At 48.8% G+C, this 20,521-nt stretch overlaps 1 protein-coding gene across 2 annotated transcripts in view; it reads left to right on the top strand.

Moving 5' to 3' along the window:
* The window catches only part of LOC134969625 (hepatocyte nuclear factor 4-beta-like), a 188,726-nt gene that overhangs the window by 69,816 nt on the left and 98,389 nt on the right, over positions 1–20,521 (top strand). The window contains exon 3 of one of the 2 annotated variants that reach the window (XM_063945694.1): positions 20,391–20,503. In XM_063945694.1, the coding sequence (XP_063801764.1) occupies positions 20,391–20,503 (113 nt within the window). The remainder of the gene's footprint in view (positions 1–20,390; positions 20,504–20,521) is intronic. The other variant, XM_063945695.1, reaches the window with a different exon arrangement.

Here is a 20,521-nt window from a genome sequence, read left to right as displayed (position 1 = left end):
GCATCACTGCACTCGAGTCCTGGGAAGGATGGTGGCATCATACGAGGCCATCCCCTTAGGCAGGTTCCATGCGAAGACCTTCCAATGGGACTTACTGGACAAGTGGTCCGGATCACCTCTTCAGATGCATCGGTTAATCACCCTATCCCCCAGGGCCATGGTGTCTCTCCTGTGGTGGCTGCAGAGTGCTCACCTTCTCGAGGGCCGCAGATTCGGCATTCAGGACTGGATCCTGGTGACCACGGATGCAAGCCTCCGAGGGTGGGGGGCAGTTACACAGGGAAGAAATTTCCAAGGTCTGTGGTCAAGTCAACTGACTTGCCTTCACATCAATATCCTGGAACTAAGGGCCATATACAACGCCCTAAGTCAAGCGGAGATCCTGCTTCGCGACCAACCGGTTCTGATCCAGTCAGACCGCAGGGGTTCATGTAAACCGCCAAGGCGGCACAAGGAGCAGGGTGGCGAGGGTAGAAGCCACCAGAATTCTTCGCTGGGCGGAGAATCAAGTAAGCGCACTGTCAGCAGTGTTCGTTCCTGGAGTGGACATCTGGGAAGCAGACTTCCTCAGCAGGCACGACCTCCACCCGGGAAAGTGGGGACTTCATCAGGAAGTCTTCACGCAGTTTGCAAATTGATGGGAACTGCCTAAGGTGGACTAGATGGCGTCCCACCTCAATAAAAAGCTAAAAAAGGTTTTACGCCGGGTCAAGGGACCCTCAGGTGATAGCTGTGGTCGCACTAGTAACACCGTGGGTGTTCAAGTCGGTCTCTGTATTCCCTCCTCTTCCTCTCATACCCAAGGGCTGAGAATTGTAATAAAAGGAGGAGTGAAAACAATATTCTTTGCTCCGAATTTTCCAAGAAGGACTCGGTACCCGGAGCTGCAGGAAATGCTCTCAGAGGACTCAGGGCTTCTGCCTCTCAGACAGGACATGTTGCAACAGGGGCCCTGTCTGTTCCAAAATTTACCGCGGCTGCATTTGACGGCATGGCGGTTGAACGCCGGATCCTAGCGGAAAAGGGCATTCTGGATGCAGTTATTCCTACGCTGATAAAGGCTAGGAAAGACGTGACAGCAAGACTTTTTCACTGTATATGGCGAAAATAGGTTGCTTGGTGTGAGGCCGGGAAGGCCCTACAGAGGAATTCCAGCGGGGTCGATTCCTGCACTTCCTACAGTCAGGAGTGACTATGGGCCTAAAATTAGGATCCATAAAGGTCAAGATTTCGGCGCTATACATTTTCTCTAAAAATGAACTGGCTTCACTGCCTGAAGTTCAGACGTTGTTCCGGGGGTGCTGCATATTCAGCCTCCTTTTGTGCCACCGGTGGCACCTTGGGATCTTAACGTTGTGTTGGATTTCCTGAAATCCCACTGGTTTGAGCCACTTAAGACCATGGAGCTAAAATATCTCATGTGGAAAGTGGTCATGCTATTGGCCTTAGCTTCGGCTAGGCGTGTGTCAGTATTGGCGGTTTTGTCCTGTTAAAACCCTTATTTGATCTTCCATATGGACAGGGCAGAATTGAGGACTCGTCCCCAATTTCTTTCTAGGGTGGTATCATCGTTTCATTTGAACCAGCCTATTGTGGTGCCTGCGGCTACTAGGGACTTGGAGGATTCCAAGTTGCTGGACGTAGTCCGGGCTTTGAAAATTTATGTTTCCAGAAAGGCGGGAGTCAGAAAGTCTGACTCGCTGTTTATTCTGTATGCAGCCAACAAGGTTGGCGCTCCTGCTTCGAAGCAGACTATTGTTCGCTGGATCTATAGCACGATTCAGCTGGTTCACTCTGCGGCTGGCTTGCCGCATCCAAAATGGTGAAAGCCCATTCCACAAGGAAGGTGGGCTCTTCTTGGGCGGCTGCCCGAGGGGTCTCGGCTTTACAGCTTTGCCGAGCTGCTACTTGGTCGGGGTCAAACAAGTTTGCTAAGTTCTACAAGTTTGATACCCTGGCTGAGGAGGACCTTGAGTTTGCTCATGCGGTGCTGCAGAGTCATCCGCACTCTCCCGCCCGTTTGGGAGCTTTGGTATAATCCCCATGGTCCTTACGGAGTTCCCAGCATCCACTAGGACGTCAGAGAAAATAAGAATTTACTCACCGGTAATTCTATTTCTCGTAGTCCGTAGTGGATGCTGGGTGCCCGTCCCAAGTGCGGACTCTCTGCAATACATGTATATAGTTATTGCTTAACTAAAGGGTTATTGTTATGAGCCATCTGTTACTGAGGCTCAGTTGTTGTTCATACTGTTAACTGGGTATGGTTATCACAAGTTGTACGGTGTGATTGGTGTGGCTGGTATGAGTCTTACCCTGGATTCCAAATCCTTTCCTTGTTGTGTCAGCTCTTCCGGGCACAGTTTCCTTAACTGAGGTCTGGAGGAGGGGCATAGAGGGAGGAGCCAGTGCACACCAGATAGTACCTAATCTTTCTTTTAGAGTGCCCAGTCTCCTGCGGAGCCCGTCTATTCCCCATGGTCCTTACGGAGTTCCCAGCATCCACTACGGACTGCGAGAAATAGAATTACCGGTGAGTAAATTCTTATTTTTAGTCAGTGTTAGTAAGAAAGAGTGCATTTAGTCAGGGGTTTATAGTACAATTACCCTGTGATATACATCCAGTTTCTTACTGTGTAGTGTTATATCTATTGACTATATAGCTGTGTAAGCTAGTCCAGTGCAGTATTATTGTCTGTAATAACCTCTGCATTGTACAAACTGAATATTTGTGTGTGCATTGATAGCTGAGTGTTGTCCATCTCGTGTCTTTCACTCAACTTGCTATCCCTATATTCTATAACCTGAGGGGGCTTGGTGCGTCAGGTGTTATTTAATATAGGATTTTCACAAAGATATACTGTATTACGTATTTTTCTCTGTGATTTAGTCACCATATCTATCCTTTCTCTAACGTCCTAAGTGGATGCTGGGGACTCCGTAAGGACCATGGGGATTAGCGGCTCCGCAGGAGACTGGGCACAACTAAAGAAAGCTTTAGGACTACCTGGTGTGCACTGGCTCCTCCCACTAAGACCATCCTCCAGACCTCAGTTAGATTCTTGTGCCCGGCTGAGCTGGATGCACACTAGGGGCTCTCCTGAGCTCCTAGAAAGAAAGTATATTTAGGTTTTTTATTTTACAGTGAGATCTGCTGGCAACAGACTCACTGCAGCGAGGGACTAAGGGGAGAAGAAGCGAACCTACCTAACAGGTGGTAGTTTGGGCTTCTTAGGCTACTGGACACCATTAGCTCCAGAGGGATCGACCGCAGGACCCGACCTTGGTGTTCGTTCCCGGAGCCGCGCCGCCGTCCCCCTTACAGAGCCAGAAGCAAGAAGAGGTCCGGAAAATCGGCGGCAGAAGACTTCGGTCTTCACCAAGGTAGCGCACAGCACTGCAGCTGTGCGCCATTGCTCCTCATGTACACCTCACACTCCGGTCACTGATGGGTGCAGGGCGCTGGGGGGGGGCACCCTGAGGGCAATATATGACACCTTGGCTGGCAAATCTACATCATATATAGTCCTAGAGGCTATATAGATGTAAAATTACCCCTGCCAGTATTCCAGAAAAAGCGTGAGAAAGTCCGCCGAAAAAGGGGCGGGGCCATCTCCCTCAGCACACTGGCGCCATTTTTTCTTCACAGTGTAGCTGGAAGACAGCTCCCCAGGCTCTCCCCTGTAGTTTTCAGGCTCAAAGGGTTAAAAAGAGAGGGGGGGGGGCACTAAATTTAGGCGCAATATATGTATACAAGCAGCTATTGGGGGAAAAATCACTCAGTTATAGTGTTAATCCCTGCATTATATAGCGCTCTGGTGTGTGCTGGCATACTCTCTCTCTGTCCCCCCAAAGGACTTTGTGGGGTCCTGTCCTCAGTCAGAGCATTCCCTCTGTGTGTGCGGTGTGTCGGTACGGCTGTGTCGACATGTTGGATGAGGAAGGTTACGTGGAGGCGGAGCAGAGGCCGATAAATGGGATGTCGCCCCCTGTGGGGCCGACACCAGAGTGGATGGATAGGTGGAAGGTATTAACCGACAATGTCAACTCCTTACATAAAAGGCTGGATGACCTAGCAGCTGTGGGACAGCCGGCTTCTCAGCCCGCGCCTGCCCAGGCGTCTCAAAGGCCATCAGGGGCTCAAAAAACGCCCGTTACCTCAGATGGCAGACACAGATGTCGACACGGAGTCTGACTCCAGTGTCGACGAGGTTGAGACATATACACAATCCACTAGGAACATCCGTTACATGATCTCGGCAATGAAAAATGTGTTACGCATTTCTGACATGAACCCAAGTACCACATAAAAGGGGTTTTATTTTTGGGGAGAAAAAGCAGCCAGTGTTTTGTTCCCCCATCAGATGAATGAATGAAGGGTGTAAAGAAGCGTGGGTTCCCCCGATAAGAAACTGGTAATTTCTAAACAGTTACTGATGGCGTACTCTTTCCCGCCAGAGGATAGGTCACGCTGGGAGATATCCCCTAGGGTGGATAAGGCGCTCACACGTTTGTCAAAAAAGGTGGCACTGCCGTCTTAGGATACGGCCACCTTGAAGGAGCCTGCTGATAAAAAGCAGGAGGCTATCCTGAAGTCTGTATATACACACACTCAGGTTCTATACTGAGACCTGCAATTGCCTCAGCAAAATAGTGCTGCTGCAGCGTGGTCTGATACCCTGTCAGATGATATTAATACCCTAGACAGGGATAATATTTTGCTAACATAGAGCATTTTAAAGACGTCGTCTTATATAGGAAGGATGCACAGAGGGATATTTACCGGCTGGCATCCAGAATTAATGCAATGTCCATTCTGCCAGGAGGGTATTAGAAACCCGGCAGTGGACAGGTGATGCTGCCTTTAAAAGGCACATAGAGATTCTGCCTTATAAGGGTGAGGAATTGTTTGGGGATGGTCTCTGGGACCTTGTATCCACAGCAACAGCTGGGAAGAAAATTTTTTACCTCAGGTTTCCTCACAAAAGCCTAAGAAAGCACCGTATTTTCAGGTACAGTCCTTTCGGCTTCAGAAAAGCAAGCGGGTCAAAGGCGCTTCCTTTCTGCACAGAGACAAGGGAAGAAGGAAAAAGCTGCTCCAGGCAGCCAGTTCCCAGGATCAAAAATCTTCCCTCGCTTCCTCTGAGTCCACCGCATGACGCTGGGGCTCCACAGGTGGAGACAGGTGCAGTGGGGTCGCGTCTCGGGAACTTCAGGGACCAGTGGGCTTGCCCACAGGTGGATCCCTAGTTCTGCAAGTAGTATCACAGGGATACAGGCTGGAGTTCGAGGCGACTCCCCCTCGCCGTTACCTCACATCAGCCTTGCCTGCTGCCCTCGGAGAAAGGTAGTACTGGCGGCAATTCACAAGCTGTACTTCCAGCAGGTGAAATCAAGGTACCCCTCCTTCAACAAGGCCGGGGTTACTATTCCAAAATGTTGTGGTACCGAAACCAGACGGTTCGGTGAGACCCATTCTAAAATTGAAATCCTTGAACACTTATATACGAAGGTTCAAGTTCAAAATGGAATCGCTCAGGGCGATTATTGCAAGTCTGGAGAATTTCAGGGTATCACTGGACATCAAGGATGCTTACCTGCATGTCTCTATTTACCCTCTTCACCAGGTGTACCTCAAAATTGTGGTACAGGATTGTCATTACCAATTCCAGACGTTGCCGTTGGTCTGTCCCCGGCACCGAGGGTATTTACCAAGGTAATGGCCGAAGTACTTATCCCGTACTTGGACGATCTCCTTATAAAGGCGAGGTCCAGGGAGCAGTTGTTCGTCGGAGTAGCACTATCTCGGGAAGTGCTACAACAGCACGGCTGGATTCTGAATATTACAAAGTCGCAGCTGGTTCCTACGACGCGTCTACTGTTCCTGGGTATGGTTCTGGACACAGAACAGGATAAAAAGGGTTTCTCCCGGAGGAGAAGTCCAAGGAGTTGGCGTCTCTAGACGGAGACCTCCTAATACAAATACAGGTGTCGGTGCATCAATGCACGCGAGCCTTGGGAAAGATGGTAGCTTCTTACGAAGAAATTCCATTCGCCAGGTCCCATGCAAGGATCTTCCAGTGGGATCTGTTGGACAAGTGGTCCGGGTCGCATCTTCAGATGCATCGGCGGATAACCCTGTCTCCAAGGGCCAGGGTGTCGCTGTGGTGGTGACTGCAGAGTGCTCATCTTCTAGGGGGCCGCATGATTCGGCATACAGGACTGGGTCCTGGTGACCACGGATGCCAGCCTTCAAGGCTGGGGGGCAGTCACACAGGGAAGAAACTTCCAAGGCCTATGGAAAAGTCAGGAGACTTCCCTACACATAAATGTTCTGGAACTATGGGCCATTTACAATGCCCTAAGTCAGGCAAAACCCCTGCTTCAACACCGGCCGATGCTGATCCAGTCAGACAACATCACGGCGGTCGCTCAGGGAAACCGACAGGGCGGCACAAGAAGCAGGATGGCGATGGCAGAAGCCACAAGGATTCTCCGCTGGGCGGAAAATCATGTGTTAGCACTGTCAGCAGTGTTCATTCCCAGAGTGGACAACTGAGAAGCAGACTTTCTCAGCAGACACGACCTCCACCCGGGAGAGTGGGGACTTCATCCAGAAGTCTTCCAAATGATTGTACACCGTTGGGAAAGGCCACAGGTGGACATGATGGCGTCCCGCCTCAACAAAAAGCTACAAAGATATTGCGCCAGGTCAAGGGACCCTCAGGCGATAGCTGTGGACGCTCTGGTAACACCGTGGGTGTACCAGTCGGTGTATGTGTTCCCTTCTCTGCCTCTCATACCCAGGGTAATGAGAATAATAAGAAGGAGAGGAGTTAGAACTATACTCATTGTTCCGGGTTGGCCAAGAAGAGCTTGGTACCCAGAACTCCAAGAAATGATCTCAGAGGACCCATGGCCTCTGCCGCTCAGACAGGACCTGCTGCAGCAGGGGGGGCCTGTCTGTTCCAAGACGTACCGCGGCTGCGTTTGACGGCATGGCGGTTGAACGCCGGATCCTGAAGGAAGAGGGCATTCCGGAGGAAGTTATCCCTACGCTATTTAAAGCTAGGAAAGAAGTGAACGCAAACCATTATCACCGCATATGGCGGAAATATGTTGTGTGCTGTGAGGCCAGTAAGGCCCCAAAAGGAGGAATTTCAGCTAGGTCGATTTCTGCACTTCCTACAAGTCAGAGGTGACTATGGGCCTAAAATTGGGTTCCATTAAGGTCCAGATTTCGGCTCTATCGATTTTCTTCCAAAATAGAACTGGCTTCACTGCCTGAAGTTCAGACTTTTGTTAAGGGAGTGCTGCATAGTCAGCCCCCGTTTGTGCCTCCAGTGGCACCGTGGAATCTCAACGTAGTGTTGGATTTCCTGAAGTCGCATTGAGTTGAGCCACTTAAATCCGTGGAGCTACAATACCTCACGTGGAAAGTGGTCATGCTGTGGCCCTTGGCGTCGGCCAGGCGTGTATCAGAATTGGCGGCTTTGTCATGCAAAAGCCCTTATCTGTATTTTATATGGATAAGGCGGAATTGAGGACTCGTTCCCAATTCCTTCCTAAGGTGGTATCAGTTTTTCATGTGAACCAACCTATTGTGGTGCCTGCGGCTACTTGGGACTTGGAGGATTCCAAGTTTCTGGACGTAGTCAGGGCCCTGAAAAATATATGTTTCCAGGACGGCTGGAGTCAGAAAGACTGACTCGCTATTTATCCTGTATGCACCCAACAAGCTGGGTGCTCCTGCTTCTAAGCAGACTATTGCTTGCTGGATCTGTAGCACGATTCAACTTGCACATTCTGCGGCTGGACTGCCGCACCCTAAATCTGTAAAAGCCCATTCCACGAGGAAAGTGGGCTCTTCTTGGGCGGCTGCCCGAGGGGTCTCGGCTTTACAAATTTGCCGGGCTGTTACTTGGTCGGGGTCAAATACTCTTGCAAGAGTTTACAAGTTTGATACCCTGGCTGAGGAGGACCTAGAGTTTGCTCATTCGGTGCTGCAGAGTCATCCGCACTCTCCCGCCCGTTTGGGAGCTTTGGTATAATCCCCATGGTCCTTACGGAGTCCCCAGCATCCACTTAGGACGTTAGAGAAAATAAGATTTTACTCACCGGTAAATCTATTTCTCGTAGTCCGTAGTGGATGCTGGGCGCCCATCCCAAGTGCGGATTGTCTGCAATACTTGTATATAGTTATTGCCTAACTAAAGGGTTATTGTTGAGCCATCTGTTGAGAGGCTCAGTTGTTATCATACTGTTAACTGGGTATAGTATCACGAGTTATACGGTGTGATTGGTGTGGCTGGTATGAGTCTTACCAGGGATTCAAAATCCTTCCTTATTGTGTCAGCTCTTCCGGGCACAGTATCCTAACTGAGGTCTGGAGGAGGGTCTTAGGGGGAGGAGCCAGTGCACACCAGGTAGTCCTAAAGCTTTCTTTAGTTGTGCCCAGTCTCCTGCGGAGCCGCTAATCCCCATGGTCCTTACGGAGTCCCCAGCATCCACTACGGACTACGAGAAATAGATTTACCGGTGAGTAAAATCTTATTTTATCTCTGCTGGTGCTGACTACACTGCGCAGGGGTTTGGGTTTAGGGATATAGTGCTGCTAATAATTGTACTGTGTTACCTCATACTGCAAGTTATATAATGTCTGCTTCTGAGGGTAACGGTTCTGGGGCGGAACACACTGCTGGTGTTGCTGAAGCCACAGGCACATATGGGGAGAATATAGCAGCTGTGGGCTCTGGTTCTGGGGGCTCCTTGCCCCCCAGTGGGACTGTAGCAACAGAGGCACATACTGACCCTCCGTGGGCCGCTTTTTCCACGCTTCTGCATATGCTAGTTCATAAACTAACACCCCCTATGGGACCCCCAATGCCGGTACAACCGTATGTGGTCCCTGCAGCTAACCCGCCGTGGGCGGACGATTTATCTGCTCAATTAAAGAAGTTGAACCAGTCCCTGACTACTAAAAAGTCTGACCATCTTTCGCCTAAGTCCAAGAGGTCCTCTAAGCGAACGCTCGTCTCCTCACAATCCACTGCTGTCACTGACACCTCGTCTGATGAAGACAGCACATACACTAACCCCACAGGTTCTGACTCAGATACGGCTGATGGGGGGGGTAGTTCACATGTGGATGTTCCTGATCTTTTGGAGGCTATTAAGTTAATTCTGCAGATTACGGATGATCCCGAGCCATCCGTTACTCCTAAGAAACCAGATAGGTTCAAGCGTCAGAAGGTGGTTAAACAAGTTTAACCTCACTCTGACCACCTAGTGGATATACGTCAGGAAACCTGGCAAAGCCCGGGTACGAAGTTTGTGCCTCAAAAGAAGATGCTGGCTCGCTATCCCCTCGCGCCAGAGCTGTCTAAGAATTGGGAAACGCCTCCTCCAGTAGACTCACATGTGGCTAGGATGGTGGTTTCCTCAGCTCTACCTGCCACTACCGTCACGTATCTAAAAGAGCCTACGGATAAACGTGTCGAGGGTTGTCTAAAATCGATTTACACCCTCACGGGTGCTGCACAAAGGCCCACTATTGCAGCTACATGGGCGGCAGAGGCTATTGAAGCGTGGGCCTTGGAGTTAGAAGCTGAAATCTCCTCTGACTATGCTAGACAATGCTTGTCATATATTGTCACAGCTATATTAAAGAGGCAGCTTCTGATGCTGGTATCCTAGCAGCCAAGGCCTCTACTACGTCAGTCCTGGCTAGCAGGATATTGTGGCTGAGATCCTGGTCTGTGGATCTGGACTCTAGAAAAACCCTGGAGGTACTCACTTTCAAGGGGGATATTCTGTTTGGGGAGGACTTAAATAAGATAGTGGCTGACTTGGCTACTGCCAAAACTACCTGTCTGCCTAATACAGCTCCTTCTGTGTCGAAGGCCAAAGGCACGTCCTTTCGCCCCTTTCGTCCTTCAGGTAAAGCAAAAGGTCAGGTGTACCATAAGCAGGCCTGCACTTCCAAACCTGGTAAGCCGAAGCCCAAAAGAGCCTGGGCTGCCCGTCAGCCAGCAGCCAAGACCGATAAGCCTGCCGCATGACGGGGCGGGCCTCCCCCTGGGGGATCCCAGGGTGGGGGGCCGGCTTCTAGGGTATACCCAGGAATGGTTAAAGACCACTTCAGATGCCATGGTACGGGAAGTCGTCACTCGAGGTTACGCCATAGCCTTCAAAAACCGACCCCCTCATCGATTTTGCCAGACAGACGTCCCGTCGGACCAGACAAAGGCAAACACTCTGCATTCGGTGGTACAGACCCTCCTGGATACAGGAGTCGTAGTACAGGTGCCTCTTGCTCAGAGGGGCCGGGGGTACTATTCTCTGCTGTTTCTAGTCCCGAAACCGAATGGGTCCTACCGGCCCATTCTCAACCTCAAGGCACTGAACAAGTTTGTGAAGGTTTCCAAGTTCCGTATGGATACCCATAGTTCTGGCATTGGAACCTGGGGACTACATGGTCTCCCTGGACATACAGGATGCTTACCTGCATATTCCTATAGCAGTGTCACATCAACAATACCTGAGGTTCGTTATTGGCAACCTCCATTACCAGTTTCGGGCGTTACCTTTTGGTTTAACAATGGCTCCGCGAGTCTTCACCAAAGTTATGGCGGTGATGACGGTGGTACTCCGCCGTCAAGGGGTCAGGATACTTCCGTATCTGGATGACTTGTTAATCCTGGCAAATTCCCCAGATCTTCTCCTGCGTCATCTGGATATGACGGTCCGGTTTCTACAAGCCCATGGGTGGCTCATCAACTGGAAGAAATCCTCCCTGGTCCCTGCTCAGAGCATGGTGCATCTGGGAGTGCTGTTGGACACTCACAACCAGAAGTTGTTCTTGTCTCAGGACAAAGTCCTGAAACTTCAGGACAGGATTCGTTGCTTCCTTTCTCGTCCGCAAGTGTCGATACATTCAGCAATGCAGGTGCTGGGCCTAATGGTATCAGCATTCGACATGGCGGAGTATGCTCAATTCCATTCTCGCCCCCTCCAGAAGCTGATTCTAGCCAAGTGGGACGGCCTGCCTCACCGGATCAGGTCTCAAATGATCTCTTTGACTCCGGAGGTCCGTCTGTCGCTGCTCTGGTGGCTCCAGGACCGACAATTGTGCAGAGGCCGTCCCTTCTGGATATCCAACTGGGTCCTGTTGACGACAGATACCAGTCTAAGAGGTTGGGGCGCAGTGCTGGAGCAGCACTCCTTGCAGGGTCGGTGGACCAAGGAGGAATCTTTCCTCTCGATCAACATTCTTGAATTGCGGGCGGTCTTCAATGCATTGAACCTAGCCCAGCATTTGATTCAGAACCGTCCTGTTCAAGTACAGTCGGACAACGCCAACACAGTGGCTTACATAAATCATCAAGGCGGCACTCAAAGCCGTTTGGCAATGAAGGAAGCCTCACGGATTCTACGTTGGGCAGAACGCCATCTACCGGCAATATCGGCAATATTCATTCCGGGAGTCCTGAAATGGGAAGCGGACTTTCTCAGTCGTCAGGACGTGCATGCCGGCGAGTGGGGTCTCCATCCAGAAGTGTTTCAACTCCTCGTGTAAAGGTGGGGTCTTCCAGATGTGGATCTGATGGCGTCTCGACACAATCACAAGGTTCCGGTCTTCAGAGCAAGGACAAGGGATCCTCAAGCAGCATTCGTGGATGCGCTGGCAGTGCCGTGGAGGTTTCGGCTGCCGTACGTGTTCCCTCCGTTGTCACTCCTGCCCAGGGTAATTCGGAAGTTTAAGCAAGAAAAAGGAAATCTGCTTCTCATAGCTACGGCGTGGCCCAGACGGCACTGGTTCTCAGACCTGCAAGGGCTATCGTCAGAGCGTCCATTTCTACTTCCACAACGCCCAGACCTCCTTGTTCAGGGCCCCTGTGTCTACCAGGACCTAGCCCGGCTGTCTTTGACGGTGTGGCTCTTGAAGCTTCCGTCTTAAGAGCTAAGGGTTTTTCTGAAGAGGTCATTAAAACTATGTTGCGGGCCCGGAAACCGGCCTCTTTTCGGATTTACCATCGGGTCTGGCATTCCTACTTTGTTTGGTGCGCATCTAACCATTATGACGCTTCCAAGTTTAGTACAGCCAAACTTTTGGCTTTTCTACAGCAGGGCCTAGATTTAGGCCTGCGTCTGGCCTCCCTCAAGGTTCATATTTCTCCCTTGTCGGTGTGGTTTCAGAGAAAAATTGCGACTTTACCTGATGTTCATACTTTCACTCAGGGTGTGTTGCGTATCCAACCTCCCTATGTCCCGCCTGTGGCTCCTTGGGATTTGTCGGTGGTTTTGGAGGCGTTGCAGGAGCCTCCATTTGAACCTCTTGGTTCAGCTGACCTTAAGTGGCTTTCCCTTAAGGTGGTGTTCTTGCTGGCTATTGCCTCTGCTAGAAGAGTGTCGGATTTGGGTGCCTTGTCTTGTAATTCCCCATATCTGATTTTTCACCGTGACCGGGCGGTTCTTAGGACTCATCCCGGATATTTACCTAAGGTGGTTTCTTCGTTTCCACCTTAATAAGGAGAGTGTGGTTCCAGCTTTTGTCTCTCCTGATTTGTCTCCCAAAGAGCGGTCTTTGGATGTGGTACGGGCTCTCCGTATCTATGTGAAGAGAACTGCTTCTATTCGAAAGTCTGATTCTCTCTTTGTTTTGTTTGGATTTCACAAACGTGGCAGACCCTGGCCAGGTGGATTAGAATGGTGATTGAGCATGCTTATGTGAAGGCTGGTCTGTCAGCTCCTGTTCATATTACGGCCCATTCTACTCGGTCTGTTGGACCTTCTTGGGCGGCCGAACGTGGTGCGACCCTTGATCAATTGTGCAAGGCGGCTACGTGGTCCTCCGGGAACACGTTCATAAGGTTCTATGCCTTCGATACTGCCGCTTCCCAGGATGCTTCCTTTGGACGCCGGGTTCTTGTGCCAGCTACAGTGCGTCCCCTCCCATAAGGAACCGCTTTAGGACATCCCCATTGTCCAAACTTGTGGAGCCCAGTGTATCCCGCAGCAGAAAACGAGTTTTATGGTAAGAACTTACCCTTGTTAAATCTCTTTCTGCGAGGTACACTGGGCTCCACAAGGCGCCCACCCTGACGCACTTAGCTTCTTTGGGTTGGTATGGCATTAGCCGCTGACACTTCTCTTGTCGTGAGAGTGTGGTGTATGTGGCTACTAACTGTTGTCGTCTCTTTTCCTGCTACTGCATTGGGCTGGTTAACTAAACTGAGCTCCTGTGCTGGGAGGCGGGGTGATATAGGAGGCGGCGCTGTGCATTCTGGGAACAGTCAAAGCTTTGAGCCTGTTGGTGCATCGGATCAAGATCCTACTCTACACCTCCATTGTCCAGACTTGTGGAGCCCAGTGTACCTCGCAGAAAGAGTTTTAACAAGGGTAAGTTCTTACCATAAAACTCGTTTTTTAGCACACTCCCGGAAAACGCTCAGTTACCACCCAGAAACGCCCCTTTCCTGTCAATCATTCACCGTTCAGCAGTGTGACTGAAAATAGTCGTTCGAACACCAGCAAATCTACTAAGTTTTGTGTAAAATAACTTAGCGCATGCGCAGTTAGCAACAAATCGCAGCATAGCTAAAATCGGTAACGAGCGAACAACTCGGAATGACCACCAATGTGTGAGGAATAATGGTGATACAGTGTGAGACCTCAGGACTAGACATTGGCCCTCATTCTGAGTTGTTCGCTCGCTAGCTGCTTTTAGCAGCAGTGCACACGCTAGGCCGCCGCCCTCTGGGAGTGTATCTTAGCTTAGCAGAATAGCGAACGAAAGATTAGCAGATTTGCTACTAAATAATTCTTTGCAGTTTCTGAGTAGCTCCAGACCTACTCCTAGATTGCGATCAGCCCAGTCCGTTTAGTTCCTGGTTTGACGTCACAAACACGCCCTGCGTTCGGCCAGCCACTCCCCCGTTTCCCCGTTTCTCCAGACACTCCCGCGTTTTTCCCTGACATGCCTGCGTTTTATTTAGCACACTCCCGGAAAACGCTCAGTTACCACCCAGAAACGCCCCTTTCCTGTCAATCATTCACCGATCAGCAGTGCGACTGAAAATCGTCGTTCGAACACCAGCAAATCTACTGTTTTGTGTAAAATAACTTAGTGCATGCGCTCTGCGTACCATGCGCATGCGCAGTTAGCAACAACTCGCAGCATAGTGAAAATCGTCAACGAGCGAACAACTCGGAATGACCACCAATGTGTGAGAGAAAAATGGTGATACAGTGTGAGACACCAGGTCCAGCATGGATCAGTGTTTGTGTCAGAGAATAATGGTGCTACAGTACGAGTGTGAGACATCACGGCATCACGGAACAGTGTTTGTGTGAGGGTGTAATGGTGATAGGACCAGCACAGAACAATGGGGGTCGTTACAAGTTGATCGCTCGCTAGTTAGTTTTTGTAGCGCTGCAATCAGATAGTCGCCGCCTATGGGGGAGTGTATTTTCGCTTTGCAAGTGTGCGATCGCATGTGCAGCCGAGCGGTACAAAAACAGTTTGTGCAGTTTCTGAGTAGGTCTGGACTTACTCAGCCGCTGCGATCACTTCAGCCTGTCCGGTCCCGGAATTGACGTCATACACCCGCCCTGCAAATGCTTGGACACGCCTGCGTTTTTCCAACCACTCCCTGAAAACGGTCAGTTGACACCCATAAACGCCCTGTTCCTGTCAATTTTCTTGCGATCGGCTGTGCAAATGGATTCTTTGTTAAATCCATCGCCCAGCACCGTTCCACTCTGCATCCGTACGATGTGCCTGTGCATTGCGGTGCATACGCATGCGCAGTTTTGCCGAGTTTTGACCTGATCGCAGCACTGCAAAAAATAGCTAGCGTGCGATCAGTTCGGAATGACCCCAATGTGTGAGGGAATAACAGTGACAGTGTGATACACCAGGACTAGCATGGAACAATGTTTGTATGAGAAAATAATGGTGATACAGTGTGAGTGTGAGACATCAGGAGGACCAGCACAGAATAGTGTTTGCGTAAGGGAAAAATGGTGATACAGTCGAGCGTGAGACACCAGGGCAGCACTGAACAGTGTTTGTGTGAAGGAACAATGGTGATACAGTGTGAGTGAGAGACACCAGGGCAGCATGGAACAATGGCCCTCATTCCGACTTGATCGCTCGCTGACGTTTTTCGCAGCATAGCGATCAGGCTAAAAATCGTCTGTTCTGCGCATGCGTATGGGCCGCAGGGCGCACGTGCCAAGTAATTTCACACAAAACTATGCAATTTTACACAGGGGCGTGCAACGCTTTTCAGTCGCTCTGTTGATCGGTGAGTGATTGACAGGAAGTGGGTGTTTCTGGGTGGTAACTGAGCATTTTCCGGGAGTGTGCTAAAAAACGCAGGCGTGTCAGGTGAAAACGCAGGCGTGCCTGGGGAAACGGGGGAGTGGCTGGCCGAACGCAGGGCGTGTTTGTGACGTTAAAACAGGAACTAAACTGACTGAGGTGATCGCAAGCTAGGAGTAGGTCTGGAGCTGCTCAGAAACTGCATGAAAATCTTTAAGAGCAGTTCTGCTAACCTTTCGTTCGCACTTCTGCTAAGCTAAGATACACTCCCAGAGGGCGGCGGCCTAACGTGTGCACTGCTGCTAAAAGCAGCTAGCGAGCGAACAACTCGGAATGAGGGCCAATGTTTGTGTGAGGGAATAATGGTGATACAGTGTGAGACTGAAACACCAGGTCCAGCACAGAACAGTTTGTTTGAGGGAATGATGGTGATCTAGTTTGAGTGTAAGACACCAGGACTAGCACAAAACAATTTTATGTGAGAGAATAATGGTGATACAGAATGAGTGTACGACACCAGACCAGCGCAGAACAATGTGTGAGGGAATAATGGTGATACAGAATGAGTGTACGTCACCAGACCAGCGCAGAACAATGGCCCTCATTCCGAGTTGTTCGCTCGCAAGCTGCTTTTAGCAGCATTGCACACGCTAAGCCGCCGCCTACTGGGAGTGAATCTTAGTTTATCAAAATTGCGAACGAAAGATTCGCAATATTGCGAAAAGACTTTTCTGTGCAGTTTCTGAGTAGCTCGAGACTTACTCTTCCAGTGCGATCAGTTCAGTGCTTGTCGTTCCTGGTTTGACGTCACAAACACACCCAGCGTTCGCCCAGACACTCCTCCGTTTCTCCAGCCACTCCCGCGTTTTTCCCAGAAACGGTAGCGTTTTTTCACACACTCCCATAAAACGGCCAGTTTCCGCCCAGAAACACCCACTTCCTGTCAATCACACTCCGATCTCCAGAACGAAGAAAAAACCTCGTAATGCCGTGAGTAAAATACCAATCTTCATAGCAAATTTACTTGGCGCAGTCGCAGTGCGAACATTGCGCATGCGCAATTAGCGGAAAATCGTTGCGATGCGAAGAAAATTACAGAGCGAACAACTCGGAATGACCACCAATGTGTGAGGGAATAATGGTGATACAGTGTGAGTTTGAGACACCAGGACCAGCACAAAACAATTTTATGTGAGAGAATAGTGGTGATTCAGAATGAGTGTACGACACCAGGACCAGCATGCTCATTTGACATTAGAAAAGGTCGACAGTGTCGAAAATGTCAACCTTGAAATGGTCAACACAGAAAAGGTCACCACGTTTTAGAAGGCTTTTTGGTGTCATTTTCTATGTTTCATGATATGAGACCACAATTATAGCAAATGTAGACCCTTGCGGGCTCGCTTCGGGCAAGGTGCCTCGCCCCACTACAGCTGCGCTCGGCACAGGTTACTATTCCCATTCGTAGTCCACGTGGATGGTAAAGCAAGCAAAAGTTGAAAAATATGTGAAACCCCCGAAAAAATTGTGTTGACCATGGGGTAAATTTACTAAGGTGGGAGATTTTTTAGAACTGGTGATGTTGCCCATAGCAACCAATCAGATTATATCTATTATCTGCTAGAAGCAGCTAGATAAATGGTAAGTAGAATCTGATTGGTTGCCATGGGCAACATCACCAGTTCTAAAAATCTCACACCTTAGTAAATTTACCCCCATATGTCTGTTTACCTTTTACCTGTCGACCTTTTCACCATGTTGACCGTATGGTGTCGACCTATTGACTGTCTATTTAGTCAGTGCAGATCTATCATCCAGATACCGTAATAGATCTCCTCGTAGTTCTGACCATGCCTGACCCACTTCTGCATGGTAAAAGTCCTGGGACACGTTGGGTTACTACATAGCGCCTCAGCCTCCCTATACACAACTATTCCGTATAAATAGCTTACCACATCAAATGTCTCACCCTATTACTATCACAATGGGTCACCATCTGACAGCCCCCAAGTTGTGCTATCAATAGGGTTTGTGTTTTATCTCCTTTAAATACTCTTAGCCGTAGTAGGAATAAGTGCAGTTACTGAGAACCAAGACCAGGGACCGAGCCAAGGTCATCAGTAAAACCCAGGGGCAACGTTTTCCAACTACACATCTCCAGCTGAGAATGGAGGACAGCTGGCAGCTTCTGCATCGTTCTAGGATGGGCCGCACTTTCACACAGGTCTCATGCTGATCTCATATATAGCAGTCCAGTATACGCTGGTCCTTTTATATACTTTCATGTTTCTGGGTAATACACTTCCCATCAGACCCAGTTCCACAGCTGTGGGAACGTGTGCTTGTGCGTCGCCCATTATCCCAGTGACTGTGCTTTCTGGATTTTTTGTTAAACCGAGCGCTTGTGTGTGTTGCTACCTGGTGTTGTATGGAAAATGCTTAATGTAATATAATGTAAATAAAAATAAAAATAAAAAACAAAAAACAGCTTTAAAAAATTAGAATAGAAATAAAATTAAAATAAACGTAAAGATAAAATAAAAAACAATGGGGAAGGGGAGGGAGGGGGGGGTAAAGTGCAATGTTTACAGCTCCTTTCATAGTAATTGGTTGGGAGCTTGGGGACACTTTATCGAAGGGCAAAGTTTTTTAGGGTGTAACTGTCCCTGACTTACCCTATTATTTAATCGGATTCTTTCTCAAGGAGATGTTGAAGTCTTTCCGATTGGAAAGACTTCAACATCTCCTTGAGAAAGAATCCGATTTGGATTCGAAACGCGTTGGAGAAGATTAGAAGCAACTGCAAGGACACTTACTCCGTCGCCGCCAGCGTTCGTAATACCGGAAGTAAGGACCCGAACTTCTGGTTGCGGCGGAGAAGACGGAGTAGCGGCTAAAGTGCGGCCAGCAGGAGGAGGAAGAAGGAGGGCAGTTACAGCTTACCAAGCAGGAGAGAGGCCAGCCCGCCCACCAGCCTGATTACTGCCACCACATACAAGAACCTCCAGCCACGCTCGCACTTAAATAATAGGGTAAGTCAGGGACAGTTACACCCTAAAAAACTTTGCCCTTCGATAAAGTGTCCCCAAGCTCCCAACCAATTACTCTGAAAGGAGCTGTAAACATTGCACTTTACCCCCCCCCCTCCCTCCCCTTCCCCATTGTTTTTTATTTTATCTTTACTTTTATTTTAATTTTATTTCTATTCTAATTTTTTAAAGCTGTTTTTTGTTTTTTTATTTTTATTTACATTATATTACATTAAGCATTTTCCATACAACACCAGGTAGCAACACACACAAGCGCTCGGTTTAACAAAAATTCCAGAAAGCACCAACAAACAACCTGAGCAGCATTTTTTTCACTCACAGCGCAGCAAACTATACCAAATTTATCCCAGTGACTGTGCCATACAGCCTATAGGCGAGAAGTAGCTTAGTGCTGTGAAGATGTATAATATTATGTGGGGGGAATTCAAATGTTTGAAAAGTCAGTTGGGAGTCTGTTTTCTCCTATCTAATAGACAGGAAAAAACAGACACCCAACCGACTTTTCAAACATTTGAATTTCCCCCTATGTGTCTTAATAACGGAACCCCTAGCTGTGTCCTAGAAATAAGTGCATTGAAATAGTTACTGCACTCCTCGCTACACACCTATTCTCTGCCTGATTCGCTGCGGCTGACGTTGGCCAGGTCACGTGACGTTTCCCCAGGTGCAGCAATAAGACACTAATAGCTCCTTATAACGCTGGTGCAAAAAAGCTCTGCCCGATATAAACACGTCACACTGTTTTCTTGCGCCATTTGCTTCCCTCCACAATAGCCCTCCTGTCATTCTTATTCATGTGAGGTCATTATGGAGAAATTGTCACCACAGACTGGGGCATAAACAAAAGCTAGTAGTGCGAGTTACTAGCAATATACAGTGGAAACAGGCAAAGCAAAAGCCGAGTGACAATGAATATGCTACAAATTGTCATGTCAAGGAGCTATAGATAAGTACAAAAGTCACCAGCCCCATCCCACCACGGTTCACTGCGGAGAACATACGGGTGAGCTCTAAACAATACAGAGAACATTCTAGTAAGCTCTAAACAATACCGAGAGCATTCTGGTGAGCAGTAAACAATACACTGTGCATTCTAGTGAGCTCTAAACAATACAGAGAGCATTCAAGTGTGCTCTAAATAATACAGAGAGCATTCTAGTGACAAAACAGTATTGTGGTAATATAGGTGTGGAAAAAATGCTGCAAAGTAACTACGCTTTTAAAAATAGAGGTGTTCATTTTGATCAATTAACACAATGCAAATTGAATGAACAGAAGATAAATCTAAATCAAATCAATATTTGGTGTGACCACCCTTTGCCTTCAGAACAGCATCAATTCTTCTAGGTACACTTGCACACAGTTTTTAGAGGAACTGAGCAGGGAGGTTGTTCCAAACATCTTGGAGAACTAACCACAGACCTCCTGTGGATGTAGCCCTGCTCACATCCTTCTGTCTCTTCATGTAAATCCAGACAGACTCCATGATGTTGAGATCGAGGCTCTGTGGGGGCCATATCATCACTTCCAGGATTTTTTTGGCCGTATGTTTGGGGTCGTTGTCCTGCTGCAGAATAAATTTAGAGCCAATCAGACGCCTCCCTGATGGTATTGCACGATGGATAAGTACTTGCCTATATTTCTCAGCATTGAAGACACCATTTATCCTGGCCAAATCCCCATGTCCATTTGCTGAAATATAAGGCACCTCCACCATGCCTCACTGTGGCCTGCAGACACTCATGATTGCACTGCTCTCTCTATATATCTATGTACGCTGATCACCAGGTTATTTTATTGCTTTGTTTTCCCTGTCTTGTATCATTGCACTGTACGGTGCTGTGGGACCATATAACTAAATGCTAACACTAATGATCATCATAATAATATATTTACTAGGATATTATTATTATTTATATAGCCTCAGTCCTATAATGCAGCGCTGTATTGTATTTGTACTGTAAGACCGCAGAACGGCGACATGGGATGATAACGCCTCTCTCTCCTCCCAGGTTCAGCAGACAATGCATCGTAGACAAAGACAAAAGAAACCAATGTCGCTACTGCCGCCTGCGAAAGTGTTTCCGAGCGGGAATGAAAAAAGAAGGTTTGTACCCCGAGCTGGGTGAGCGGCAGAATCATT

This window comes from Pseudophryne corroboree, chromosome 11 (assembly GCF_028390025.1).
Source record: "Pseudophryne corroboree isolate aPseCor3 chromosome 11, aPseCor3.hap2, whole genome shotgun sequence".
NCBI lineage: Eukaryota > Metazoa > Chordata > Amphibia > Anura > Myobatrachidae > Pseudophryne > Pseudophryne corroboree.
Note: the sequence above shows the minus strand (reverse complement) of the source record. Positions and strands in the feature narration are given on the sequence as shown.